At 55.5% G+C, this 25,995-nt stretch overlaps 5 protein-coding genes across 5 annotated transcripts; 3 read left to right on the forward strand and 2 right to left on the reverse strand.

Moving 5' to 3' along the window:
* Window positions 1-1,891: 1,891 nt before the first annotated feature.
* On the reverse strand, window positions 1,892-7,874 carry IWZ02DRAFT_55390 (uncharacterized protein). The gene is made up of 3 exons (XM_066770883.1): window positions 7,267-7,874; window positions 2,265-7,207; window positions 1,892-2,197 (listed from the first exon to the last, which is right to left on the reverse strand). Exons 1-3 carry the CDS (start codon window positions 7,787-7,789, stop codon window positions 2,087-2,089), a joined length of 5,577 nt encoding a protein of 1,858 aa, XP_066619904.1. The 5' UTR covers window positions 7,790-7,874; the 3' UTR covers window positions 1,892-2,086.
* A 1,004-nt stretch (window positions 7,875-8,878) lies between these two features.
* Window positions 8,879-15,296, forward strand: IWZ02DRAFT_55495 (acyl transferase domain-containing protein). The gene is made up of 2 exons (XM_066770884.1): window positions 8,879-14,111; window positions 14,163-15,296. The coding sequence occupies exons 1-2, from the start codon at window positions 8,930-8,932 to the stop codon at window positions 15,245-15,247; spliced, it is 6,267 nt and encodes a 2,088-aa protein (XP_066619905.1). The 5' UTR covers window positions 8,879-8,929; the 3' UTR covers window positions 15,248-15,296.
* Window positions 15,297-15,674: 378 nt separating this feature from the next.
* Window positions 15,675-17,524, forward strand: IWZ02DRAFT_55507 (Di-sulfide bridge nucleocytoplasmic transport domain-containing protein). The gene is made up of 2 exons (XM_066770885.1): window positions 15,675-16,973; window positions 17,078-17,524. Exons 1-2 carry the CDS (start codon window positions 15,771-15,773, stop codon window positions 17,474-17,476), a joined length of 1,602 nt encoding a protein of 533 aa, XP_066619906.1. The 5' UTR covers window positions 15,675-15,770; the 3' UTR covers window positions 17,477-17,524.
* A 788-nt stretch (window positions 17,525-18,312) lies between these two features.
* On the forward strand, window positions 18,313-22,121 carry IWZ02DRAFT_458925 (CAS/CSE protein). Its single transcript, XM_066768050.1, has 6 exons — window positions 18,313-18,475; window positions 18,625-18,767; window positions 18,821-18,988; window positions 19,041-19,211; window positions 19,264-21,152; window positions 21,205-22,121. Exons 1-6 carry the CDS (start codon window positions 18,406-18,408, stop codon window positions 21,659-21,661), a joined length of 2,898 nt encoding a protein of 965 aa, XP_066619907.1. The 5' UTR covers window positions 18,313-18,405; the 3' UTR covers window positions 21,662-22,121.
* Window positions 22,122-22,517: 396 nt separating this feature from the next.
* IWZ02DRAFT_55643 (Spc98 family-domain-containing protein) lies at window positions 22,518-25,782 on the reverse strand. The gene is made up of 3 exons (XM_066770888.1): window positions 25,300-25,782; window positions 23,253-25,249; window positions 22,518-23,171 (listed from the first exon to the last, which is right to left on the reverse strand). The coding sequence occupies exons 1-3, from the start codon at window positions 25,637-25,639 to the stop codon at window positions 22,794-22,796; spliced, it is 2,715 nt and encodes a 904-aa protein (XP_066619908.1). The 5' UTR covers window positions 25,640-25,782; the 3' UTR covers window positions 22,518-22,793.
* Window positions 25,783-25,995: the final 213 nt, after the last annotated feature.

Raw genomic sequence — 25,995 nt, forward strand, 5'->3', positions numbered from 1 at the left:
CACCTCAGTGGATGGAGCTACAACTACATCGTCGATCCCACCATCGACTGATTGGGCCACCCACAATCCGTCCAAACAGAGGAGCCGCCCTTCACACTTCATGGATGTCGTTCAAGGTATCTTCGCCTTCGCACAGAGCCTTTTCGCGCACGCAAAGCTTCCTCACCCAGCGCCCATGGAGCATTGTCAAGTGGTACAGCTGCTAGAACAGCTCCTGTTGCAGACCCTGGTCCTTCTCGAATGGGCCACGGCTTCTGAGGCTCATGGGGGGTGCTCACAACCACTGGCAGCGAGCTGGGTAGGGCCCTGTCCCTGTTTTGGCTCAACTTTGCTGGGTATGGAAAGATTCGTTACGGTAGAGGATACATCTGCAAGTAAGGCTGGAGTGGAAGGGGAGCCCTCCAATCACTGGCTTCTGTTGACGGCGGGATGATCCCATCGGACCAGACCAAAGTCTATTCTCTGGCGTTGCCGGTTATGCCGGATTGCTTGCTGCAGCGGGTCCCTGATGGTGGATACCCTGGCGGTGATCAATTGATGAAGTGGGAGCCCTGCAACGGCTTCCCCGTCCGAGGAATTGTCCAATGAGTGGAAAGATGCATCTCAACCCCGCTCGACAACGTGGTTTTCCAAGAAGGCCACCACACACTATGGCTGGCCCAAGCAGATCATTATTCGATGCTTTCACTGTTGAACACCTTCGCCTCCGCACTTTCCACGAGTCCGGAGAAGCCGTTCGGAATACCCAACGTAGTACTCACAACGCCGACTGCATTCCGATGAGGCATTGGGAAGCTGTTGAGCCGATAGACTTCCCATACAGTGGGACCAAAATCGGACACTTCGACGTGCCGTCACGTAGAGTGCGCCGCTAGTCCCCTGAGAATCAAGGATCCACTGCCGGGCGGATACGAACGACCGGCCGTGTGTAGCTGCCAGGCACAACAGGGACGCGATAGGACGAGCGTCGTGGGCGGCACACGTCGGTCGTTTGCGCTGTTATGGTTTGCCAATCGCCGACGCGGTGCGGCGATTGACTTCCAAAAGCAGGCCATTCCAGCCGCCTGGCGTGTGGCTGAAGCTCCTCCACCAGCACATCATCAGCCACGGAGGGGAACCACGAGGAGCCAAGTGACAAACCTTTCGGCACTTCTCCACACCACATGCAGCAATGGCGACGGAAGCGCCTCGTTGGAAGAAGCGTAGCAGTAAGAGCGAGCTGCGAGCATTGGCGCTTGGCGAGGCAATCTCGCATGAAGTGCGAGGACATGAAGGAGGAATAGCAAAGAAGTGCGTGCCGCCGATATTAACCGGGAGAGACGCTGATAGAAGCCGTCAGTCACACCACCATCCCAGTAATCGAGCACACCGCCTGCCGGATGGAGAGACGCCAAAGCGATGTCTGCACAGCCGTTCATGTGTTTTCCAGTTCCTGCAGCGTAGATCATTCTGCGGTTCGGCCGTGTGGTGGTACATGACACCATGCGTCGCGTCTAGCTGCGTGTCATCAATGTCTGATTTCCGCGTTCCGCTCGCATTCCGCATTCCGCATCGCACATCCCGACCGAGAGATGCCCAAAAGAGGAGGCTTCATCGATGCTGTTTGGCAAAAAGACCATGGTGGCGACGTCTACGGCTTGTCCAATTGGTTGCAGTCAGATCGGAAACCGGAGGAGTTTTGTCCGCACACCCCTAACGTCACGGCCGTTTCTGAGCCTAAGGTAAACAATCCCCCACGTCAGCAACAGACAGAGAGGGGCAGCAGCCAAGATGACGGCCGGACCAGTGCGGAGTCGTCCTAGAACGACTTTGATACATCGGTGCCTCATCAACAACACTATTGGCCAGGTCTTTTACAGCATGCAGCACATCTAAGTCCTCTGTTAATCTAGAACTGCAGGTCTAGCCGCGTTTCCTTGATCCCGCCGACTCCTCCGTGAGCAAAAGAACCAAACCCGAACGCCAGCTGACCGGAATCCATAACATACACGGCGTGAAAGAACGCTCTCTAAAATGGCAATTCCTCTCTGCTTAGTCTTCTACACCGTCCTTGTCGTGCGTCATTGTGGTGAGAGTGTCAAAGCCATCAGAAGCTCGAGAAAGCAATAGCGATGGCCTGGCTGTCACTGTGCGAAATGCTGACATTGACCGCCTTGACACCTGCCTTCTTGGCCGCAGCCTCCGCATCGCCGTGAAGCTAAACATGGCATTAGTAAACGACTCTTTGGCCAGACCCTCAAGTGTCATGGGAGGAGCAAACTTACAGAAACGACCGGGGCGCCCTTCTCGTCACTCAGAACCTCAATGTCCTTGAGCGCAGCTCCAGCACCCTTGCCCTCGACGCCAAGCGCCTTGAACACAGCCTCCTTGGCACTCCACCTGCCGGCAAAGCTAGCATGCGGGTTCGCAGCCTTACGGCAGTACGCTTGCTCTTGGGCCGTAAAGTTGCGCTCCACGAATGTTTCATTCTCAATGTTGACCGCATCGATGTTTTCGACGTCGACACCAACCTTGGAGTTTTCTGTGGCTGTAGCCTTGGCGAGCGACTCGACCATTTGACGCGTCTCCTCCGCCTTCTTATCCTTCTTAGCCTCGAGGCGGGCGGGGTAGGCGTACTTGTTCTCCTTCTTGTCAACGACGGTGCGGGCAGTGGGGTTGAGGAAGACCTCGCTCTGCTGGGCCTCTTCGTACGGACCCTTGCTCTTGGCACGGAACATGGTGTTGTTGACAAGGGCGTCGTGGAAGTAGCGGTAAGCCTTCTTCTGGCGGGCCTCGACGCGGACCTTGTAGCTGGCGTAATCGTTGTAGTCAAGCGTGGCGAAGAGGTACTTGGGGTGGATGGCGACAGCCTGGGCTCCCTTTTGACCGAAACCAAAAGAGGTGACCGACACAGCCTTGATGCCATCCGTCTGGATGGAGCGGCTGGGGTAGAGCATGTAGTCGAACTTCTCAAGGTTCTTGTCGACGTTGTCGGCATTGAAGTTGCCAGGGACGAGACCACTGTTGAGGACCTGGAGGGCACCGTTGAACATCCACGCACCGGCGGCACCTTTGGGGTGACCCGTCAAGTATTTCTGGAAGACACCGAGAACCGCGTTGCCCTTCTTCCTGCCCAAGTGCTTCATCTGCTGGCAGAGAACGTCAGACTCGTTCTTGTCATTGGCAACAGTCGAAGTTCCGTGGCAAGAAGCAACGTCGAGATCGTCAATGGTGAGACCCCAGGTAGCGAGGGCGCCGCGCAGAGGAGCGATTCTCTCGTCCTGCTTCCAGAAGTTGTTGCCGAGGCTGGAAAGAGCCTCCTTGTCCTGGCGCTGAGCCTCGCGCTCAATGTGCTCGGCACGTTCAGCGAGGTATTCGGTGGCGTTGAAGTCGGCGCCCTGGGACTTCATGGCGGAAATCTCCTCCTGCAGGTAGAGGAACTCCGACTCCTGCCACTGCTTGATCTGCTGGCGACGAAGGTCAAGCTGACGCTTGCGGTACTTGATGTCCAGAAGAGGCGAGGGGAACTTGGAAGGAGCCTCGCGAGCAGTCGTGAGGACACCCTGGCCCGGAGCTGGGACGGAACGGCCAATCTTGTCGGTAGCAGTGGCGGTAAAGCCAAGGATACCGTAGATAGGAACGCCCATGTCCAGGGCAAGGCGAGCATCCATGATGATTTGCATACCACAGCCTTGGGATTCCATGAAGCCATTGCGAGTAGTGGTAGTAGGACGAGACATCTCCTTGGGGGTACGGCCGTGAGCGAATTCGTCTTCGGCGCTGCTAGTGGCCTTCATGTTGGCAAATTCGTATGAGCCTTCCTCTTGGAAGTCGTCGAAACCACCAACAAGACAGATGCGGGCCTTGCCCTGAACAATGGTGTCGTATCCAATGTCAACGGACTCAACGGCGGTGGCGCAAGCACCAGAAGGCGACTTGATGGGACCAGTCGAAGAGAGCAGCAACATGTTGACCCAGGCGCTCATGGTGTTGATGAAAGACTCTTGGAGAATATCCTTCTGGAGAGGCTTGTCGAGGTAGCGGTCCTTGTACATGCCCTTCAAGGCACCAGAGCCACCGATACCAGAACCCATGCAGTTACCGACCTCGGAGATGTGGACATACTTGTAAAACTCGTAGGGGTCGGTGATACCAGAAGACACAAGCGCCTCAGCAGTCGAGACAAGAACAAACAGAGTGACGGTGTCAACCTGCTCGATAATGTCCTCGGGGACACCGTAGCGGCGAGCATCCCAGCCAGAAGGAATCTGTCCGGCGACGAGACGATCGAAGCGGAGGGCCTTGGGGATGAGCAGGGTCGCACCCTTCTTCAGGCGCACGGTGTAGTCGCCAGAGTCCGTCTCAAATATCTCGACCTTTTCACCGTGCTCACGCTTGAATTCCTCAGCAGTCTCCTTGGAAGCCTCGAACGACTCGAGGTCCTCCTCGATTTGAACCTCCTGGAGCAGCTGCTTCTTGTTGGGGTCGTAGCCACCGAAGAGCTCTGGCTCGATGAGACGAATGCCGGAGTGCTCAACAATGTGCTTCTCGTACTTGGACTTGACGTCTTTGTCGTCGACGGGTTCACCAGTCTTGGCGTCAACCCAACCAGAGTAGCTCTTGCCCTTGAGAGGACCGTTGTGGTTCTTGATGAGACCCATGATCCAAGCCATTTCGACGCAGCCCTCCAGAGAGAACTGACCGTACGCTTCCATTTCCCAACGAGTGCGAGCGTTACCCCAAGGACCGACTTCGGCGAAACCAGTGACGACGACGATCTTCTCGAGGTCGACCATGCCCTTGAGGTTCTCATTGAGAGGCTTGACTTCGGTCTCCCAGTCGGGGACCTTGGGGAAGTCGTACTTGAGGTTGGCGCGAGGCTGAACAGTCTTCTTCTTGTACAAGGCCTCGCTCTTCTCGCCGTTGACAATCTTGTTCTCGGCAGAAGTCTCCTTGGTAACAGCCTGACGGATCTCGCTGGTCTCGGTGAACTCCTTCCTGAGGCTGGTCATGAGGTCCTTCAAGTTGGGCAGGTACTGGAATCCACCGTTGAGATCGGCCCAGACGGGTTCGACCTGGCAGAGGTTCACGATGGCGGGCGACATGAGGCCCAAAAGGTTGAAAGCCATTTCCTGCTGCGAGAAGGTGCGGACACCGTACTTCTCAATACCCTCAGCGACGACGTTGTTGCCAGCCATGAGACCAGTGCCGCGGGTCCAACCAATGACAGCTCCGCAAATGGTCAAGTAGTTACCCCAGCTCTCAGAGTGCCACCTGCTAAACAGGGTCTCAAGAGCGATCTTGGACTCGGCGTACAGACCATCGTTACCGAAGGTGCCGTGATTGGGAGACAGGGGAAGAACAACTTGGGCGGGACGAGTCTCGAACTTGTGGGCGTGCTTGTGCTGCTTGACGCATCCAAGAAGCCTGAGGAGGTTGGTCAACATGATGCGGTGAGCCAGCTCAGATCTCGAGTCAATGCCGTCGATCTCGCGGCCTTGCTCCGGAATGGCAGCAAAAGGAACGACGTAATCGAGGTCCCAGCCGAGGCCGTTCTTCGTGTCGTAAATGTACTCGACAAGAGCCTCCACATCCTGCTTGCTACCCTGGTTGAAGGGCACAACGATGAGCTGAGAGCCGCGAGCGCCGTAGCGCGAGTAGATGGACTGGTAGTATTCGTTGACTTGACGCGAGAAGCGGGAGGTCGTGACGATGACCTTGGCGCCACCAGCAATGAGACCCTGAAGGACCTCAGCACCGATAGAGCCAGCACCGGCTCCGGTCATGAGGGCACACTTGTTCTGAAAGGTCAAGCCGTCACGGGCACCATTCTCCATGGCCTCTAGGTAGATGCCGGTGAGCTTCTTGCTGTACTCCCAACCGTGGTCATCCTTGCGCTTTAGGTGGAGGAAGGGGATTGTCTCGACCTTGCCCTGCTTGTTGTTGCCGTTGATTCTGCCGTTGCGACCCTTGCGACGGTTGAGGGACTTTCCGTTCTCGGTGGGGATGATTTGGCCCTCGTTCATGGAAAGCGAGCGAATGACGTCGCTGTAAAGGGTCTTGATCTGAAGCTTGGAACTCTTGGAAAGCTTGTGTTGCTGGCGAATAAGCTTGTAGATCCTCTGCAGATCATTCTGAACCTTTGTGCGGTTGCCGTACTCCGAAAGCTTACCACCCTCGGCCATCTCCTTGACGTAGTGCTCGAGCTTGCGAACTGCTGGTCTCGGGACTTCGGCGTAGTTCATGTTGCCGCGCGCGTCAATGACGAGCTGAGGAGCCGTGGGCATCTTGACATCCTTGTAAACGGGGGCCGTGTTCAAGACCTCCTTGCAGTTTTCAATGAGCTGCTGGCCGAGCTCCTTGGCAAGCTCGTAGGTCTCGCCACGCTCCGCCGGGCAGTGATCGATATGGTACTGCATGAATTCCAAAAGGGTCGGGTTGGAGCGGTTCATGATGTTGATGCACTGGCTGACAATCTCGCGATCGACAGCCGTAAGACGACCGAAAATGATGTCGTAGTACATGGTGAGAGCATCCTGACGCGCCCAGTTCCACGATGAGTCGTAAACACGAGCCTTGAGGGAGGTGAACTGGGGCTCAATGCCAGACGCGTAAAAGTCGCCGTGCTCCGAAGTCCACAGGTCGAGCTGGGCCTGCAGAGCCTTGTTGGTCTCCTGCGATCCGACGTACGCCTTGTCACCTGAGCGAAGATCCATCTTGAGATATCTCGCAAACAGCTCGAGCTGCTGCTTGAAAAGAGCTCTCTGGTCCTTGGTCAGCGCATCGATGGCCGCAGGGTCCATCATCATGCCGCCTGAAGCAGCACCGCTGTCGCCGCCCGCCACAGGCGTAGACAGGTTGACGCCAGCTGCCGCAGCGTACTTTTGAGCAACGTCGTCGAGCCACGCCTTAGCATCGTTCTCAGAGCCAAGACGTGCTGCTGGCTCCACGGTGATACCGAGCAGGAGAACGCCATCCTGCCGACCGGCGCCCAGGCCCCATCTTGTCTCGAGATATTTTCTGGCAGAAGTGTTGTTGAAGCCACCGGGCATCTTGGAGGAGATCATACGAGCAATAAGGGAGGCCGATTGCTTGCCCAGCTGGCCGTTGAAAGTGGCCTGCATCGATGCACCCAGCTCATCGAGAGGCGTGTCTTCGGGCTTTTCGGGAGTGGAGCCGAATTCCTTGCCCAAGTCTCCTAGAATTTCGTTTTGCAGCGTAGATTTGCCTAGCAAACTCGTTAGATCCAGGAATCTTGAGGGAACTTCCAACAGCCACAAAACTCACCCCCGACCAAATCTTTGATGGCCTTGTTGACAGGAACGTCTCCCAAGCTCTTCTTCAGCTTCTGAGCAATCAATGCGCGCAGAACATCCGTGGCAGAAACTGCAGCGTCCGGCACTGCAGCGGCAGGACCAGCACTTGGAGGCGGGGTTGCCGCCGCAGAGGGGGCCGCTGCCGAAGCAGCAGCGGGAGCAGGAGCTGCGGGCGAAGACGAGGCCTCAGCAGGCGGAGCCTCCTCTTCGATGGGGTCAACATCGTAGTAAATGTCCTTTGCGTCCTTGTTGTAGCACAAAATCTGGCGTTGCACCGAACGAGCGGCGTCGTGTGCTTCATACTTTGAGGCCAGTGTCCGCTTGGCCATGGTGCCCAGGGTGTCGGCAGGGCCGACTTCGACGATACGCTCGGTCGTCTTCTCGCCGAGGATGACATCCTGCGTCTCGATCCATCTCACGGGCGAGGCGAACTGGTAGGCTAGGAGCTCGACGAGCAGGGTGTGGGCGAGCTCTTGCTCGACTTCGGGACGCATGATGGCGGTTGGCGGGGCAGGGAGAGGGTCGAGGCGAGAAAAATTAAGTGAGAGGGTATCTTAAAGGCGGGATGACCGTGCGCCTGAACGAGGTCGGTGGAGGAGCAACAGGCGGAGAAAAGGCGGAGGGATTGCGGCGGGTTGGCGAGGTAAGGAATAAATTTTGGAGAGCTACCACGACGGATCGAATTGAAGAAAGACCGGCGGGCGACGGCGGGGTGAAAGAGGAGGAGGAGGAGGAGGAGGAGGAGGAGGAGAAGAGCCAGCCGTAAGAAGGAGCAAAGGGCGGCGCAAGATATTGAAGAGGAATTGAGACAGGGCGACCAGGACCATTCGCAGCGTTCAATTGGCGTGCGAGGGGACTCAAGGGTGTTGAGAGATTTGGCTTGACCCGTTGAAGCTTTGACGCGCCCAACGAAAATCGGTTACTGTAGTCTTCCCCATGCGCGGCTCTCAACCAGTGCGCTGCTAGCTGAGCTGCAGTGTGTGAGTGCCCTGGTGCCTCCGCCCGGCCGACGGCCGACGCCACTGGGTTGCAAGATCCAGGGCACCGGTGCAAACCGGCATAGCTGACGTCCCCAACCGAATCCCACCCCTGCAGTTGCAGCCCTCAACCGCCCTCCGCCCGCCGCAAATCAGCTCAGGGCCTACGGTACAATTATTGCTGCCCCAAAGCCAACGTCGTCGCCGTCTGCTGCCTCTGCCTCCACATTACCACCCTCCTCCTCCTCCTCTTTCTCCTCCTCTTCCTCTTCCTCCGCCTGCTTCACTTTCTACTCTTTTGCGCCTTCTCTTCTTGTTCGCCGCCCTCTACCGATACCCAGCCAAGGGAGCTGCCCACCACCGTCCGGCAGTACGATTGAATTCCCTTGCGCCAGAAAATCTCCGAGACCCTTCAATTCACCACCACCACCACCACCACCAAGGTAAGAGTCTCGCACACTGCCATTGAACCCTGTGCCTGTCAAGACGTCAATCTACCACGGCACCCGAAACATGAGGAGAAAAAAAAAAAATTTCATCCACCACGCTTGCGCAGCTCCTACGGCACGCCCCGCGGCGGCCACGATGCTAGATGCGGCTACTGACCGTTTGACAGTACCAGTTAATCGCTTGACACCGCCATAACCACCCGAAACCATGCTCGGCTCAGGTCCTCAGACGGGCGTCTCGACCCCGCGCTCTTCGTCGCATCTGCGTCCTCTGATTCTCTCTCACGGCTCGCTCGAGCACACCTTCCTCATCCCCACCGTCCTTCACTTCAACGCCTCACAACTCAAAGATTCTTTCCTGTCGACCCTGCCAGAGCCTACCGAGGAGCGTGCTCAAGATGAGGAGCCTTCCTCTGAGTGCGAGTTGGTTGCCCGGTACCTGGGCTTCATTGCCCACGAGGTCGAGGAGGGCGACGACCCGGGTTCGTACGAAGAGGTTCTCAAGCTCATTCTTAACGAGTTTGAGCGCGCGTTCCTCCAGGGCAACGAGGTGCACGCCATTGCAGCATCCCTGCCCGGAATCGAGTCCAAGAAGCTCCAGGTCGTGAGCGGATACTACGCCGCGCGTGCTGCCGTGGATAGGCCGATCAAGCACCACGAGTCTGCGCTGTTCCGCGAGGTTCAGGACGGAAACGCCTCCATTTACCCCGTCTTCGGAGGTCAGGGCAACATCGAGGAGTACTTTGAGGAGCTGCGCGAGGTCTACAACACCTACCCCTCCTTCGTCGAAGATTTCGTCAACGATTCTGCGGCACACTTGCAGGGTCTTTCGCGCGATACTCGCGTATCCAAGCAGTACTCGAAGGGTCTGGACGTTTTGAGGTGGCTCAACAACAGAGAATCGCAGCCTGACATAGATTACCTTGTTTCTGCACCCGTCAGTCTGCCTTTGATTGGTCTCACCCAGCTCGCCCACTATGTTGTCACTTGCAAGGTGCTGGGAAGCCACCCCGGCGAGATTAGGAGCCGTTTCAGTGGAACTACTGGCCATTCTCAAGGCGTTGTCACTGCTGCGACCATTGCGGCAGCAGGAAGCTGGGACTCCTTTGAAAAGGCGTCGCGTGATGCCCTCACAGTGCTGTTCTGGATTGGTTCTCGCAGCCAACAGGCCTACCCGAGGACCTCGATTGCTCCCAACGTTCTCCAGGACTCGGTCGACAATGGCGAGGGTACTCCGACTCCTATGCTTTCTATTCGCGACCTCCCCCGCAAGGCCGTCGAGGACCACATTGCTGCCACGAACCAGCACTTGCCCGAGGACCAGCACATCGCCATTTCTTTGGTCAACAGTGCGCGCAACTTCGTCGTCACTGGTCCTCCTCTGTCGCTCTACGGTCTCAATCTTCGTCTGAGGAAAGTCAAGGCTCCCACTGGGCTCGACCAGAACAGAATTCCCTACTCCGAGCGCAAGATTCGTTTCGTGAACCGTTTCTTGCCCATCACTGCGCCTTTCCACAGCCCTTACCTGAAGGAGGCCACCCGTCATCTTGACGAGGATCTCAAGGAAATCACCATTTCCAGAAATGACTTGACGATTCCCATGTTCGACACCAACAGCGGCAAGGACGTGCGTGAGGAGGCCACCGACAACATTGTTCCCAACCTCGTTCGGATGATCACTCAGGACCCTGTGAACTGGGAGAAGGCCACCGTCTTCCCCAACGCTACCCATATCCTCGACTTTGGCCCCGGTGGCATCTCTGGTCTTGGTGTACTCACCAACCGCAACAAAGAGGGAACTGGTGTCCGCGTCATTCTTGCGGGTACCATGGACGGAACCAATGCTGAGGTTGGCTACAAGCCCGAGATGTTCGACCGTGATGCAGAGCACGCCGTCAAGTACGCCGTGGACTGGGTCAAGGAGTTTGGTCCCAAGCTCGTCAAGACCTCAGCTGGCCAGACTTACGTCGACACGAGATTCAGTAGGCTTCTGGGTCTCCCTCCGGTCATGGTCGCCGGTATGACGCCCTGCACTATTCCCCCTCAATTTGTCGCAGCAACGATGAACGAGGGCTTCCACATTGAGCTGGCTGGCGGCGGATACTTCATGGACCCCATGATGACCGACGCCATTCTGAAGATTGAGAAGGCCATTCCTGCCGGTCGCGGTATTTCTGTCAACCTGATCTACGTCAACCCGCGTGCCATGCAATGGCAGATTCCTATGCTTGGCCGTCTGCGCGCCGAAGGCGTTCCCATTGAGGGTCTCACCATTGGCGCTGGTGTGCCGTCTATCGAGGTTGCCAACGAGTACATCGAGACTCTGGGTCTCAAGCACATCGGCTTCAAGCCCGGTTCCATGGACGCTATCCAGCAGGTTGTCAACATTGCCAAAGCCAACCCCAAGTTCCCTTGTGTTCTTCAGTGGACCGGCGGTCGTGGCGGTGGTCACCACTCTTTCGAAGACTTCCACCAGCCCATTCTGCAAATGTACGGCAGAATCAGGAAGTGTGAAAACATTGTCCTCATCGCTGGCAGCGGTTTCGGTGGTGCCGAAGACACCTATCCCTACATCACCGGTACCTGGTCTACCAAGTTTGGCTTCCCTCCTATGCCTTTCGATGGTGTCTTCTTCGGTAGCCGTGTCATGGTGGCCAAGGAGGCCATGACCGCCCCTGCTGCCAAGCAAGCCATTTGCGACGCCCCTGGTGTCGACGACAGCGAGTGGGAAAAGACTTACAAGGGCCCTGCTGGTGGCGTCATCACCGTGCGCTCCGAAATGGGCGAACCCATCCACAAGCTTGCCACCCGTGGTGTGCTCTTCTGGGCCGAGTTGGACAAGAAGATCTTCGCTCTCGACAAGGCTAAGCGCCTTCCCGAGCTCAAGAGGATGCGTGACTACATCATCAAGAAGCTCAACGCCGACTTCCAAAAGCCGTGGTTCGGAAAGAACTCTGCAGGCGAGCCCTGTGACCTGGAGGAGATGACCTATGCCGAGGTTGTGCGCCGCCTGGTGGAGCTTCAGTACGTGAAGCACCAGAACCGTTGGTGTGATGTTTCGCTGGCTCGCTTCACCGGTGACTTCATTCACCGTGTCGAGGAGCGCTTCACGAGCAGCCCCGGAAAGCCCTCGCTCGTCCAGAACTTTTCTGAGCTCAACAAGCCTTTTGAGCTCCTTGACGCGCTCTTCAAGGAATATCCCGAGGCCGAGAAGCAGCTCATCAACGCTCAGGATGTGCAGCATTTCCTCATGCTCTGCCAGAGGGTGACTCAGAAGCCTGTGCCTTTCGTCCCTGTTCTTGATGACAACTTTGAGTTCTACTTCAAGAAGGACTCTCTCTGGCAGTCTGAGGATCTCGATGCCGTCGTTGACCAGGATGTCGGCAGGGTCTGTATCCTGCAGGGCCCCATGGCCGCCAAGTACTCGACCAAGTTGGATGAGCCGATTAAGGACATCCTCGGTGGAGTCCACGAGGGCCACATCAAGTACCTGCTCCAGGATCTTTACAACGGTGATGAATCCAAGGTTCCCGAGGTGGAGTACTTCGGCTCCCACCTGCTTGGTGCTCACGACGATGTCGTCGAGGTCGATGGTTTGACCGTCTCTGAGGTCGAGAACAAGGTCACGTACAGGCTGTCTTCGGCTCCCAACGCCGCCCTTCCCGATTCGACCTCTTGGATGCAGCTGCTGGCTGGCAAGACCTACTCCTGGCGGCATGCCCTCTTCACGGTCGACGTGTTCGTCCAAGGCCAAAGGTTCCAGACCAACCCCATGTCCAGAATCTTCAACCCGACGTTGGGCATGATGGTCGAGATCACCAACCCGAATGACCCTGCCAACACCGTCATCACCATGAAGGAGCCCTCCAACGGCGGCAAGCACATCAAGACTGTCGAGATCAAGCTCGAAGGTAAGAACGAAATCGTCCTCAGCATCATCGAGGAGAGGACCGCTTTGAACAAGGCCGTTGCCCTCCCCCTGAAGTTCACCTACCATCCCGAGACTGGTTACGCGCCAATCCGTGAGGTCATGGAGGGTCGCAACGACAGGATCAAGGACTTCTACTACAAGATCTGGTTTGGCGATGAAGCTTGCCCCTTCGACGCTTCTGTTACCTCCACCTTTGAGGGTGGCCGCGCTCAAATCACCGGAGAGGCAATCAACGACTTTGTTCACGCTGTTGGCAACACTGGCGAGGCCTTCGTCGACCGTCCTGGAAAGGAGGTCTTTGCCCCCATGGACTTTGCCATTGTCGTTGGCTGGAAGGCCATCACCAAGCCCATCTTCCCCAGAGCCATCGATGGTGATCTCTTGAAGCTTGTTCACCTCTCGAACGAATTCCGCATGATCCCCGGCGCTCAGCCTCTGAAGAAGGGCGACATTTTGGACACTACCGCTCAAGTCAACGCTGTCATCAACCAGGACTCTGGAAAAATGGTCGAGGTTTGCGGGACCATCACGCGCAATGGTGAGGCCGTCATGGAGGTCACCAGCCAGTTCTTGTACCGTGGTGCCTACACCGACTTCGAGAACACTTTCCAACGCAAGTCTGAAACTCCCTTCAACCTGCACCTTGCTTCCTCCAAGGACGTTGCCATCCTTCGTTCCAAGGAATGGTTCCGCCTCGAAGACCCGGACATTGACCTCCTCGACAAGACTCTGACATTCAAGCTCCAGAGCTTGGTTCGCTACAAGACCAAGTCTGTTTTCAGCTCTGTCGAGACGGTCGGTGAAGTCTTGCTTGAGCTGCCCACCAAGGAGGTCATTCAGATCGCAACTGTTGATTACGAGGCCGGTACTTCTCACGGAAACCCCGTGGTTGACTACCTTGAGCGCAACGGTGCCAAGATCGACCAGCCTGTTCTCTTCGAGAACCCTATCCCTCTCCATGGAAAGTCCCCTCTTACCCTCAAGGCACCTGCCTCGAACGAGACTTACGCTCGCGTCTCGGGCGACTACAACCCCATCCACGTCTCCAGAGTCTTCTCGAAGTATGCCAACCTGCCCGGTACCATCACCCACGGTATGTACTCTAGCGCGGCCGTCCGCAGCTTGGTTGAGACCTGGGCTGCCGAAAACAACATTGGTCGCGTCCGCAGCTTCCACGCCGATCTCGTTGGCATGGTCTTGCCCGACGACCAGATCGACGTCAAGCTCCAGCACGTTGGCATGGTCTCCGGTCGCAAGATTATCAAGATTGAAGCGTCGAACAAGGAGACCGAGGACAATGTTCTGCTTGGTGAGGCTGAGATTGAGCAGCCCACCTCTGCCTACGTCTTCACTGGCCAGGGTTCGCAGGAGCAAGGTATGGGTATGGACCTGTACAACAGTAGCCCCGTGGCTCGCGAGGTCTGGGATCGCGCCGACAAGCACTTCTTGGACAACTACGGTAAGTCCGGTAGCCTCACATTTTACTTTTCGATTCTCTAATTTCCAATAGGTTTTGCCATTACCTCCATTGTCCAGAACAACCCCAAGGAGCTCACCATCCACTTCGGTGGTCCTCGTGGCAAGGCCATCCGCCAGAACTACATGTCCATGACCTTTGAGACTGTTGCTGCCGATGGCACCATCAAGACTGAGAGGATCTTCAAGGACATTGATGAGACCACCACCTCGTACACCTACCGCTCCCCTACCGGTCTGCTGTCGGCCACTCAGTTCACTCAGCCTGCTCTGACCCTCATGGAGAAGGCGGCCTTTGAGGACATGAGATCAAAGGGTCTCGTCCAGCGTGACAGCAGCTTCGCTGGTCACTCTCTCGGTGAATATGCTGCCCTTGCTGCTCTTGCCGAGGTCATGCCCATCGAGTCGCTGGTGTCCGTCGTCTTCTACCGTGGTCTTACCATGCAGGTTGCTGTCGAGCGTGATGAGGCTGGCCGCTCCAACTACTCGATGTGCGCCGTCAACCCTAGCCGCATCTCCAAGACCTTCAACGAGCAGGCTCTGCAGTACGTTGTGGAGAACATATCCGAAGTCACCGGCTGGCTGTTGGAGATTGTCAACTACAACATTGCCAACATGCAGTACGTCTGCGCCGGTGACCTCCGCGCGCTAGACTGCCTGACCAACGTCACCAACTTCCTCAAGTCGCAGAGCATCGACATTCAGCAACTGATGCAGACTCTGTCCATTGAGGATGTCAAGGCTCACCTGGTGGATATCATCACGGAGAGCGCCAAGCAGACCAACGCCAAGAAGAAACCTCTCGAGCTTCAGCGAGGCTTTGCTGTCATTCCCCTGCGCGGCATCGATGTGCCCTTCCACAGCACTTTCCTGCGCAGTGGTGTCAAGCCTTTCAGGAGTTTCCTGCTCAAGAAGATTCACAAGACCTCGATCGACCCCAGCAAACTCATTGGAAAATACATCCCCAACGTCACGGCGAAGCCGTTTGAGCTGACGAAGGAGTACTTCGAGGACGTGTACCGCCTGACGAACTCGCCCAAGATTGGCAACATCCTTGCCAACTGGGAAAAGTATGCGGATTCCGAGGCGCTTGCCACGGTGGCTGCCAAGGCCTCGTAGAAGCGGCAAAGGTTGTGGATCAACAACGACAAAATGAATGACGGAGGTTACGATGTGGGGGAATGGGAATATGGAATACACGGAAGAGCCTGATTCTTTCAAGTTTGAGTATTGCTTGCGGTGTTGGGCGTTCGCGAATGGGCTTTTGAAAGACTAGAGAAGTATGTGCTACGTCCAAGAGTGACTAGAATTTTTTCACTGCTTTCCTGTATCGATTTGCTTGCTTGTATTAGAATGGAGAGAATTTCCGCAAAAAAATCCTCGTGGTGGTTGCAGAGTGATTCAAGTCTCATGGCAAGCCCAGCGTCATGGAATTCACCTGCGGACGGGACTCGACACCCGCGCACCCACCTCTCGGATGCACGTGACCGAGTCAAAGTCGCCGGGCGGAACGGAAACCCCGCCGACTGAGGCCGAGCATCAGCCGACCGGAGGTAAACAGTCGCCATCCCAGTAGCACATCCTCAACCATCTGTGCGGTCGCTTTTCTCCCGGACAACCATCTCTCACAGGCTGTTCCGTCATGCACAACATAGATCGCTACAAGTCGACCTCGACGCCCATGGACTTTGAGTACACCGACCGCACCGGGCCTGTGGACAACAGCTCGCCGTTCATGGTAGCGAGCCGTGCGTATCAACAAGAGGGACAACACACCAAGAAACGTAAGTTGCAAGCAAGTGCGCAGAAGGAACACGACGAAACATCCACGGACCTACAGGAGATCGACGCTGACATGAATTGGGCTGTGGCAGGACCTTTTGAGAGCTACACAACGCCAAGCCAGACTCCCAGCCTCCGCCATCCTAACAACCAACCATTTTTCTTTGGCACGCCTGGCAGACCCCCACCGCACAGTTTCAATCGCTCAGGCAGTCCGGTCAAGTCACCCTTGAAGGATCCCAGATTTCAGACCCCGCGCAAACTCGACGCTGTCGACGTCAGCTCACCAGAGGACACGCCTGGCGCGGACACGGACGCAAACAACGCGGATAGCGAGGCCACGCCCGATACAAGTTCGATGGGCATTCGGAATCGCGCAGTCAACTTCATGGCAGGCGGCAGAAGCAAGTCGAACAATGGCGAGAGTCCGAGCAAGAAAGATGAGAAGCCGGAAAGCTGGACGAGTAGATTGGGGAGGTTAATGGTTAGTCCGGAGCAAAAGTCAAAGAGCAGCGGTGGCCCATTCACCAACAAGGGAGAGAGGCGGATATTACGAAGGAGAAACAATGGCGAGAGCACAAGAAAACCAAGTGGACGATCGCGGCGCGCCAATTCATCAAACATGGACGGCTCGGATGACGAAGGCTCGAATCGAAAGACAGGTCCCCAGATCCCGCTCTGGCGCACATTCCTCGACTATATTGACGACCATCCGGACCTGCCAAACACCCTTTCGTTCTACGTCCAGCTTGGCATGAATGTTTTCTGGATGGGCTGCGTTATGTACGTGGTGTATACATTCTGGAGTGCTGTTCAAGGCGACGTCAACATAGCGGCAGACAAAGCCATGACCCAGGCGCTGGCTGAGATGGCCAAATGTGCACAAGACTTCAAAGACAACGACTGCGGTGGACGGCGACTCCCGGCACTGGAAAACGCGTGCATGAACTGGGAACAATGCATGAAGAGGGATCCAAAAGCTGTGGGCAGGGCACGCGTTAGCGCGCATACGTTTGCCACCATCTTCAACTCGTTCGTCGAGCCTATTTCGTACAAAGCCTTCGTAAGTAGACCCTCGCCGTTGTGTCACCCTCCTTCATGTCACGCACCTTGTCCACTCCCTGTCGATCCAGGTTTGACAATCAACTAATGTGCCTGCAAAACTAGGTCTTCTTTGCCGGAGTACTTAGCGCCGCCGTTATCATCAGCAATTTCGCCCTTTACAGATTCCGCGTCCAGCATCCGCTCACTCAAAATGCCCCCAATCCTTCCTCTCATCCGCAACCACCTTACGACTTCTCAAGCCCATATGCGGCCCATCAACAGCATCACTACCTAGCCTATGGACCTGGCTCAATCCCTCCAACCCCCCAACGACACCCTTCAGCAGGAGGTATTGGCTATCCTGCCACGCCGGGAAACCCTCGCATGATAGGCGATTTCTTCAACACACCGGCGACGCATGGGCAGTGGTATAGTGGTCAAGAGGCAATGACGGGACAGAGGGAGGGGAGGCAGCCAGCAGCAAATGGCAGTCCGACCAAGAAGCTGGAGTGGACAAGGTAGAGGATCCCGCGGTGGACAAATTCGAGTTCTTGTTTTCGTTTCGGGGGTTTAGGCTTTGGTCGGTCGGTTGGAGGGTCGGTCGTTGGGCAAAAGGATCAGGATCGGGGTCGGTGGATCAGTCTAGGTACATGGTGTGCATACGGTAGCGGTTCTGCATCCGAAATCCCGAGAGCTGGGCGGGAGCATGGCGTTGGTTTATGACATTCATTTTTCAAGCCATTCTGTTTGCATTGTTCTACAGGAAAGCTGAGTCTGTTCACGAACAGATGGGCAGGCACTGGCTCTCTGATGTTCATACTGAGCGATGTAGGTAGAAACATAGCTGTGGAAGACCCAGGCACAGTGTGTGCAGAAAGATCTGAGACCTGCTCTGAGGAGCGGTCGTCCGCCATCACAGCCGCATAGAGCAATCGGTAGTCTGCTGCCATAAGTGCAATTGGGACCCTTTCAATATTTACCGCAGCTAGAGCTAGGGAGTGCCGGTTCCTTCAACACCCGCTCTGCAGGTGTACTCGTTCGCAGCATTAGCGCCTTAGCTGGAGAAAAAGGAAGGGATCAAGATCGAAGCGCTGACAAAACCAAGTGTACAGAAAGCTGGGCTCTGCGACTCATTTTCATCAGGAAGAAAAACAAAAAAAAAAAAAAAATAAAAAAAACCAAGCATATGACCCTTGACTCTAAGATTCCATCAGTCTCCCGATCTAGGTACATGGACCTCACCTTAGGTTAGATGCGGACGGGAGCGGAGGTGAGGTCGGGCAAACGTGACGTCAAAGCGCTATACCTGACAAGGTTTAGAGGAATCGTGATTGCCGACCTTTTGCCAGCATCTTCGCCCGGAAAGTCTGAGAGCTTCATTCACTGTCAACACCGCATGCTCGCTCTCACCTTTCCCTCCTCTGCTCACTCCTTGCACGAGACTTCTCAAGATGGCCGGGAACTCTCAAGCGATCGCCCAGCTCCTCCAGCAGAGCTTGGATCCTCGGCAAAGCAAAGAAGGTTCGTATGTTTACTCACATCGTCCCCGGTTTCGCCGCACGAGCTCCGTTTGCACTCAGTAGAGCACAGCGACAGCGGGTAAAAGATGCAGGCGCTGCACGCACCTTCCATTGATTACTTTCAAGGACTGATCTAACGTTTCTCCCCAGCTGAGGCCGCCATCCGGCAACAAGAGAGCGTTGCCGGCTTCTCAATCGCACTTCTTCAGATTGTCGCCGATGGTTCGATTCCCCAGACCGCAAGGCTCGCCGCCGCCCTCTACTTCAAAAACTATATCAGGCGCAATTGGACTGTACGTGTGACAGAAGAAGGATTGGCATCATAGCAGAGGGTAACACTTGATAGAATGTGTCTGGCGAGTACGGGCTTCCGCAAAATGAGGTCGTTACGGTCAAACAAGAGCTCATCGGCCTCATGATCACCCAACCGCCACCTATTCAAAGTCAACTTGGCGACGCAATCTCCATGATTGCGGAGAGTGACTTTTACGAGCGCTGGGACACACTCGTCGAAGTTAGTTTGACAAAGTTGTATTTACCCATGACGAGAGCTGACATCCTTTCAGGACCTCGCGTCGCGCCTGACTCCAAACGACTCCAAGATCAACAATGGCGTCCTTCAAGTTGCACATTCGATATTCAAGCGGTGGAGGCCGTTATTCAGATCAGACGAACTCTTCACTGAGATCAACCACGTGCTGCAAAGATTCAGCGAGCCGTTCTTCCAGCTTCTCCAAGTAAGCCAAGGGCCCGTGGATGAGAAAATTTCTGTCTCTAATCAGGAAACAGAATACCGATGCGCAAATTGCCGCAAGTGCGGGCAACAAGGAGGCGCTGCAGGGCTACGCCCAGACCCTCAACCTCATCTTGAAGCTCATGCACGACTTGTCCTGCCAGGACCTTCCCCCTCTATTCGAAAGCCACCTGGACCAATTAGTCGCCTTCTTGCACAAATATCTCACTTACGACAACCAACTCCTTCACACAGATGACGAGTCCGAATCAGGCGTTCTCGAGTTCATAAAGGCGGGAATTTTCGAGATCCTTGTCTTGTGGACCACCAAATACGAAGACGAACTTGGACAGTACCTTGGAACCTTTGTCGAGAGCTCGTGGTCCTTGTTGACCGCCATCGGGACGGAGACCAAGTACGACATCCTCGTCAGCAAAGCTCTGCAGTTCCTTACCTCGGTCACTGCCAACAAGCAGCATGCCGCGGCCTTCAACAATGACCAAGTTCTCAACCAAGTCATCGAAAAGGTCATCCTTCCCAATGTGTCTCTCCGTGACTCCGATGTCGAGATGTTTGAGGATGAGCCCATTGAGTACATCCGGAGAGATCTGGAGGGCTCTGACAGCGACACAAGGAGGCGGGCAGCCACAGACTTCCTGCGCCAATTAATACAACAGTTTGAGGATCTGGTTACAGGCGTGGTCAACAAGTACATTGACGCCTACCTTCAAAACTATTCAGCCAACCCGAAAGACAACTGGAAGTCCAAGGACACCGCCGTCTATCTCTTCTCATCGATCGCGGCCAAGGGTGCTTCGACGGCCGCTTATGGCGTCAAGACGGTAAACGCCCATGTCAACATCCTGGACTTCTTCCAAAAGCACATCGCCGATGATTTGACTGGCGAGTCCGTTGAGCCGATCCTCAAAGTCGATGCCATCAAGTTCGTCTACATTTTCCGCAGCCAGCTGACGCAACAATACTGGCAAGCCGCCTTCCCTCTTCTGGTTAAGCACCTTGGCGTCCCCAACTATGTCATTTACTCGTACGCGGCCATTGCAGTCGAGCGGGCGCTGTACCTGACGGATGACAACAAGCAGCCAGTCATTGCAAAGGCGGATGTTGCTCCTCTTGCAAAGGATCTCCTTTTGCATCTCTTTAGCCTCATCCAGAAGGACTCTGCACCTGAGAAGATTCAAGAAAATGAATTCTTGATGAAGTGTGTCATGAGGGTCCTCGTTTTCATCCGGGACGACGTCATTCCAATCTCTGACATCGTTCTCACCAACTTCATCAACATCACCAAGGTCATCCGCCACAATCCCAGCAACCCACGTTTCTACTACTACCACTTTGAGGGTCTTGGTGCACTCATCAGGTTTTCGGCTCCGTCTCAGCCCGAGAAGCTGGAGAGTGCTCTCTACGAACCCTTTTCCTCCATCCTCTCCAACGATGTTCAGGAGTTCACGCCTTACGTCTTCCAGCTGTTCGCTGCTCTTCTCGAGGCCAACCCATCTGGTGCACTACCCGACTTTTACAAGAATCTCATCCAACCGATTGTCCACCCATCACTGTGGGAATCAAAGGGCAATGTGCCTGCCCTTGTTCGGTTCCTTTCGGCCATCGTATCGCGCGGCGCACCAGTCATTATACAAAACAACCAGCTGGAGCCCATCTTGGGTATCTTCCAGAAGCTCATTTCCACCAAGACCTACGAAAACCAGGCATTTGATCTGATCGAAGTCATTATTGCCTCGTTCCCGGTGGAGGCCCTCAAGGCTTACTTTGCTCCCATGCTCCAGATCTTGTTCACCAAGCTGTCGGGCAGTCCCTCGGAAAGCTTCAAGCTCCGCTTCGTGCGCTTCTATCACTACATTTCCGCCCGCGATGACAAGGGTCTCGGTTGCGACTTCTTCATCACCGTCGCCGATACGGTGCAACACGAGTAAGTCGACCACTACGTTTTCGACTTTGCAGTGCTGACTTACTTCCAATAGCATTTTCCGCCCCGTCTACACGCAAATCGTCCTCCCCGAGACTCAAAAGCTGACGCGGCCGTTTGACCGCAAGACGGCCGTCGTGTCCTTTACCAAGACGCTTGCCGACGGACAAGCCTTTATCGAGCGCTACTCAAAGGGCTGGGCACTGACGTGCGAAGCGCTCCTCAAGCAGCTGCTCAACCCACCGGTCGCGCCCGCCAACGACGACGTCATTGCCGACGCGCAGGACGTCGACGACCTGGGCTTCGGCGTCGGCTTTACGCAGCTCAACACGTGCAAGAAGGCGCCTGTCGACCCGTTCCCAGAAGTTGGCGAAGTCAAGAAGTGGGTGGGACAGTACCTCCGCGACGCGGATGCGCGCAACAATGGCCGCGTCGGCTCGTACGTGCAGAGCAGGCTGTCGGAACAGGCGCGGACGGCGTTGATGGAGACGATGGCCACGGCGGGCGCGTAAATGTGGAGTAGGAGGAGGATGAGGAGGAATGGAGATGGAAAATAGATGATGGCTGTTGATTGATGGCTGGTTGGTTGGTTGGTGGCTGTTAATGGATGGAAAGACGGAACCATACATGAACAGATGGAGCGGCTCGTGTCGAACCCCTTTCGCAACTTTCCCTCATCAAAAAAAAAAGAGACAGGACAGAGAGCATCATCATTATGATCCGCTATTTCAATGATACCATTTGGAAAGCTTGAGAATAACAGCAACTGGCAACTGGCAACACACGGTACAAAAGCTTTTCAAATTCAGAACATTGCATGTCATCTTCCTCGTTGTTTGAGATGCATTTTGCAATGGGGTCTGGTCTGTAAGTGAGTGTGTGAGGTGGTAAAAATCCGTGCAGTCATTGTAATACTTGGTATTTGTTTCTCGCTTGCTCGAGAGAATGAAACTAAACACGATTTTCCCTTTCCGTCTCGAATGCTTGCTTTGCTCGCCTGCTGGCTGGCTAGGTTGTTGCCGATACTCTCTCTGACTACGCAGACAGACACGAATGGTTTGAGTCTGCTCTTATACTGTAACACTACCTGTGGATTTTTGCCTCACTGTTGTCATCACACATTCACTCACTCGCAAACCACCGCACTTGATTGACCATGTCCAGCACTTAGAGTTGAAAGATTTAGTTCACTAGCTGCCTCATACGTCTGGAAATCCCATGGCTCTACCAGCTAGTTACCAGTGCCAAACAAGCAAGCCTCAAAAACAACTGAGCCTTGGACCTGATTGAACAGCTGACTGGCTGGCTGGCTGGCTGGCTAGACGACTCACTCGCATGCACAGACAGAGTATGAGGAGCGAAGAATAAGGCATGACAAGATGCGATACGATTTGGGTATGAATGATGAGTATGTGCGTCTGACTACATAAACGGTCAACGACTGCCCGCCACCAGCGACCGCCAGGCAGGGCAGGACAGTTCACGCTTTCTCCCACACTGCTGCCACTATGTAGCAAGCCAGCGCCTCCAAAAGCGCTCCGACATTGGGAATGTAATGTCTGGAGCCTTTGCTTAGCCGCCTTGGCGATATTAGCTGTTGCCTCCAGACACCACGAGCTCTTCGCGCAACTCCCGCCGCACGCCTTAGACAGCATGCACGCCACCAAAACCCAAGCCCTCGCTCGCCGCACTCAACCTAGCGCACAAACTCAAAAAGACGACCGTCTCGGTCGCGGCATAGTAATTCAGCGTGTCGAGCAGGATGCGGAGGTGCTTTGCAAAGTTATCCTCGTACCGCTGCAGCAGTTCCATCATCTTGGTCAGCTTGGCCGGGTCGTGCGGCACGCCCGCTGAGCCGGTCGACGGGTTGGCCACGTGGGTCGAGGCCTTGGGCGCGTTTGTGGTGCTGGTTGGGGAGAGGGGCGAGGAGGAGAGGTCGGCGTCGGCTGAGAAGAGGTAGCGCGAGAAGGACGACGTGTATTCGGCGAACATGGTGCATGTGCCTAAGATCTTGCCGTTGATCTTTTCAACCTAGTTGTTAGATGATTGCCTACTTTCAAATCTTTCCATTGGTGCCGGTAGACTGGGAATGAGGCGACGTACCTTGAGCAGCTTCGAGTTTGTCAACATGCACTCCTTGAGACAGGTAGCCAAGAAGTCGACGTGATCTTGCATCAGCTCGTCGACCGTGCGCTTGACCTGCTCGGACGACTCGCCGTCGATGTCCATGGCCGTCTCCTCGACCTCTGCATTCGCATTCAATCGCGACATCATCGACTGCCAGTTCGGCTCGATGACCTCGGCCGTGCTGTAGTATAGCAGCTGCTGCACAAACACCAGCATGCGCGCCCGCAGCGTGTAGGCCCTGCGCTTCCATTGCTCGATCTTGGGATTCGACGAGCGGTGCTTCCAGCTGCGCACTTTGCTGTAGCCAACCCAGCTGTTGCCCAAGACTGTCTCGGCGTGCCGCAGGGACAGAAGGTAGCGGAAGAGGAGTTGGTAGCGCGTCAGTGTGACTCGGCTGACAACCAAAGATAGGGGAAACGGCATGGCGTAGTCGAGGACAAGAGCTTCGAAGCCAATGATTTCCTTTTCGTTGGTGTTTGCGCTGGACTGCTGCACGGCCGGAGTGTAGAAGCTGCCAGTCGCAGCATCTTGATCCAGGCCAGTCACTGTCACAATCTTCATGAGCCAGTTGGTCAGTCCAATCTCGTTCATCTGCACCTTGACATCCTCCTTGTACGGGTCCTCGGCTGCCACGCTGCCGGGTTGGCGCAGGGCGAGGTCGAGCAACGATTGCAGCTTGCCGATATTAACGTGCCTAGCCGTCTTTTTGAGCTCAGAGGTTCCCAGTTCGAGGAAGTAAGAAAAGAAGTCGGAGCGGTCGAGGAAAAAGTAGTGCTTCAAGGATCGGAGGCGGGCAGGAAGAGCATGTGTCGTGAGAAGAAGATGGAGCAGGGACGAATTGGCGTACGCATAGGCACTATTGACGTTTTCCAGGAAGCGAGGGTCGTCAAAGGTTGTTGGCACATCTTGAACCACTTTGCTGACATCCACACCGCCACACTCTCGAACCACGTTAAGGTATTTTCCCGCAAGCAACACTTTGTCCTTGAGCCCTTCCAGCTGCGGGGGGACGAGGTTGTCGCGTATGGTATAGCGCTTCTCCCAGTACTCGTCTGTGTAGTCCTGGTCAAGGCGCTCGCGCTTGATGCTTTTTTGCTCTTTTATCAGGAACTCGGCGTGTGGGTCTTTGATGGCTCCTTGATGCAGCCACTCGTTCAGCATGGTCATATAAGGCCGACTTGCTTCTCGCAACAGGGTCGTAAGCAATGTTCGTGCAGCCGGGTCTCCTGACATTGAAGCCAATCTCTTAGATATCAGCCCGAGCACACTACCGCCCTTGCAGACCTTCTTTCCCCCAATGGAGCCCTGCGCGATGTTTCCGCCCTCTCTCAGGGATTCGAGGATGTCCTCAAGGTTTTCGGTTTCATCAAGGTCGTCATCATCATCATTTCCAATCAATCCGTTGGCTCTCAGAACCTCGAGGCCCATGCTGTACAGTTGGAAGAGCATGTGGCTTGTTGGCTTGGTATGCAGGTTGAGCAAATGTAGCGTAAATGTAGAGTTTGTGAGCATTTGGTGTTCCAGCTGAGCCATGAGGACTAGATAATCCTTTAGCAGCTTGCGGACAACGGCGCACAACGCGTGGTTGACTGAGCCGTACTCGTCCCTGCTCTGCACTTCGATGAAAGCCTCCAATGCCGAGTAGTGTGTCGCCATCTTCAGCATGTTGGTCGTCAAGTCCCGCAAGCTCGGGTCCAGGCCGTTTGCTATGCGGAAAGAGGGTCCCATGAGTTTGTCCTTCTCCTCCGACGGGTTGTACGTTTCCGAAAAGCGTATGTATTGGCCTTCGAAGCCCATGAAAACGAAAAGAAGGTCTTCTATTATGGCTGCCTCCTGGGCGTCCAGCGACAATTGCCCCAAAGGCTCGGGCTGTAATTGAGAGGGCGCAAGAGAGGCCCTTTGAGGTGTGGATATCCGCGAAGCGAGTGGTGCAGTGGAGTGTGGTATCAGGGACGCCTGGGGTATCCAGGGCTCTGATGGATGTCAGCTGTGGGAAATGGCTTTGCGACAACATTTTTCGTACCCCGCTTCTCATCGTCCTTTGCATCATTGGAGCTTGACACGCTCCGGCTGGTGGTCTTGCTTGCAGGTCCCTCATCCTTGGATTTTCTCGAATTGGCGCGACTGTCGGTCGAGTGTCTGAGCGGGGTGCGCTTAACAGTCACCGCCTCTCTCATGAGCACATTGGATTTCTCGGTGCGGCGCTCAGAGGCCTTGGTGGAGGAGTGGGCGCGGGAGGAAGAAGCGCGGGACTGGGAGAGCGGGTCTTGGTCGCGCGTCATGGAGGAGACGCGGGGCTTGGAGGCGCTGGAGACGCGTTCAGCATGTTGATAGTATTTGGAGGTGGGGCGCGACGAGGACATGGCAGGCGCAGCAGAGGTCCTGAGCCGGGGAAGGTGTGTTTGGAGGATTGGGAGCTAGACCTTGACGCTGCAGCGGAAAGTCGACGCGCACCGTGTTGTTCCGCCACAAGTGGCGGTGCGGCGAGCAAGGTAGGTAGGTAAGATACAGGGACACTGGCGGTCAACAACAACGACGACGACGTCGATTGTTCGTCTGAAGCGAGGCGTCCAGTCCACAGATCAGTTCAGCGTCCATCCGCAACGTGAGTACTCGGAGGTTGGTGTCTTGCCTCGAATCGGCGCCGTCTCACCCTGTGTCTTTGGCCTCGAGCAGAGAGTTAGCGCCGCGGCAATTGAAAGCCCAAAGCCGCGACAAC

Source organism: Phyllosticta citriasiana (genome assembly GCF_038021145.1).
Source record: "Phyllosticta citriasiana strain CBS 120426 chromosome Unknown IWZ02scaffold_12, whole genome shotgun sequence".
NCBI classification, from domain to species: domain Eukaryota; kingdom Fungi; phylum Ascomycota; class Dothideomycetes; order Botryosphaeriales; family Phyllostictaceae; genus Phyllosticta; species Phyllosticta citriasiana.

Coding starts and splice junctions, on each gene's coding strand:
- IWZ02DRAFT_55390 (XM_066770883.1), bottom strand. CDS start 7,789: ATGCGTCCCGAAGTCGAGCAAGAGCTCGCCCACACCCTGCTCGTCGAG. Junction 7,208..7,266: donor CATCAAAGATTTGGTCGGGG/GTGAGTTTTGTG, acceptor CGAGTTTGCTAG/GCAAATCTACGCTGCAAAAC. Junction 2,198..2,264: donor AGGGCGCCCCGGTCGTTTCT/GTAAGTTTGCTC, acceptor TGCCATGTTTAG/CTTCACGGCGATGCGGAGGC.
- IWZ02DRAFT_55495 (XM_066770884.1), top strand. CDS start 8,930: ATGCTCGGCTCAGGTCCTCAGACGGGCGTCTCGACCCCGCGCTCTTCG. Junction 14,112..14,162: donor GCACTTCTTGGACAACTACG/GTAAGTCCGGTA, acceptor AATTTCCAATAG/GTTTTGCCATTACCTCCATT.
- IWZ02DRAFT_55507 (XM_066770885.1), top strand. CDS start 15,771: ATGCACAACATAGATCGCTACAAGTCGACCTCGACGCCCATGGACTTT. Junction 16,974..17,077: donor CTATTTCGTACAAAGCCTTC/GTAAGTAGACCC, acceptor CTGCAAAACTAG/GTCTTCTTTGCCGGAGTACT.
- IWZ02DRAFT_458925 (XM_066768050.1), top strand. CDS start 18,406: ATGGCCGGGAACTCTCAAGCGATCGCCCAGCTCCTCCAGCAGAGCTTG. Junction 18,989..19,040: donor GCTGGGACACACTCGTCGAA/GTTAGTTTGACA, acceptor ACATCCTTTCAG/GACCTCGCGTCGCGCCTGAC. Junction 21,153..21,204: donor GCCGATACGGTGCAACACGA/GTAAGTCGACCA, acceptor TACTTCCAATAG/CATTTTCCGCCCCGTCTACA.
- IWZ02DRAFT_55643 (XM_066770888.1), bottom strand. CDS start 25,639: ATGTCCTCGTCGCGCCCCACCTCCAAATACTATCAACATGCTGAACGC. Junction 25,250..25,299: donor AAAGGACGATGAGAAGCGGG/GTACGAAAAATG, acceptor GACATCCATCAG/AGCCCTGGATACCCCAGGCG. Junction 23,172..23,252: donor CAAACTCGAAGCTGCTCAAG/GTACGTCGCCTC, acceptor TAGGTTGAAAAG/ATCAACGGCAAGATCTTAGG.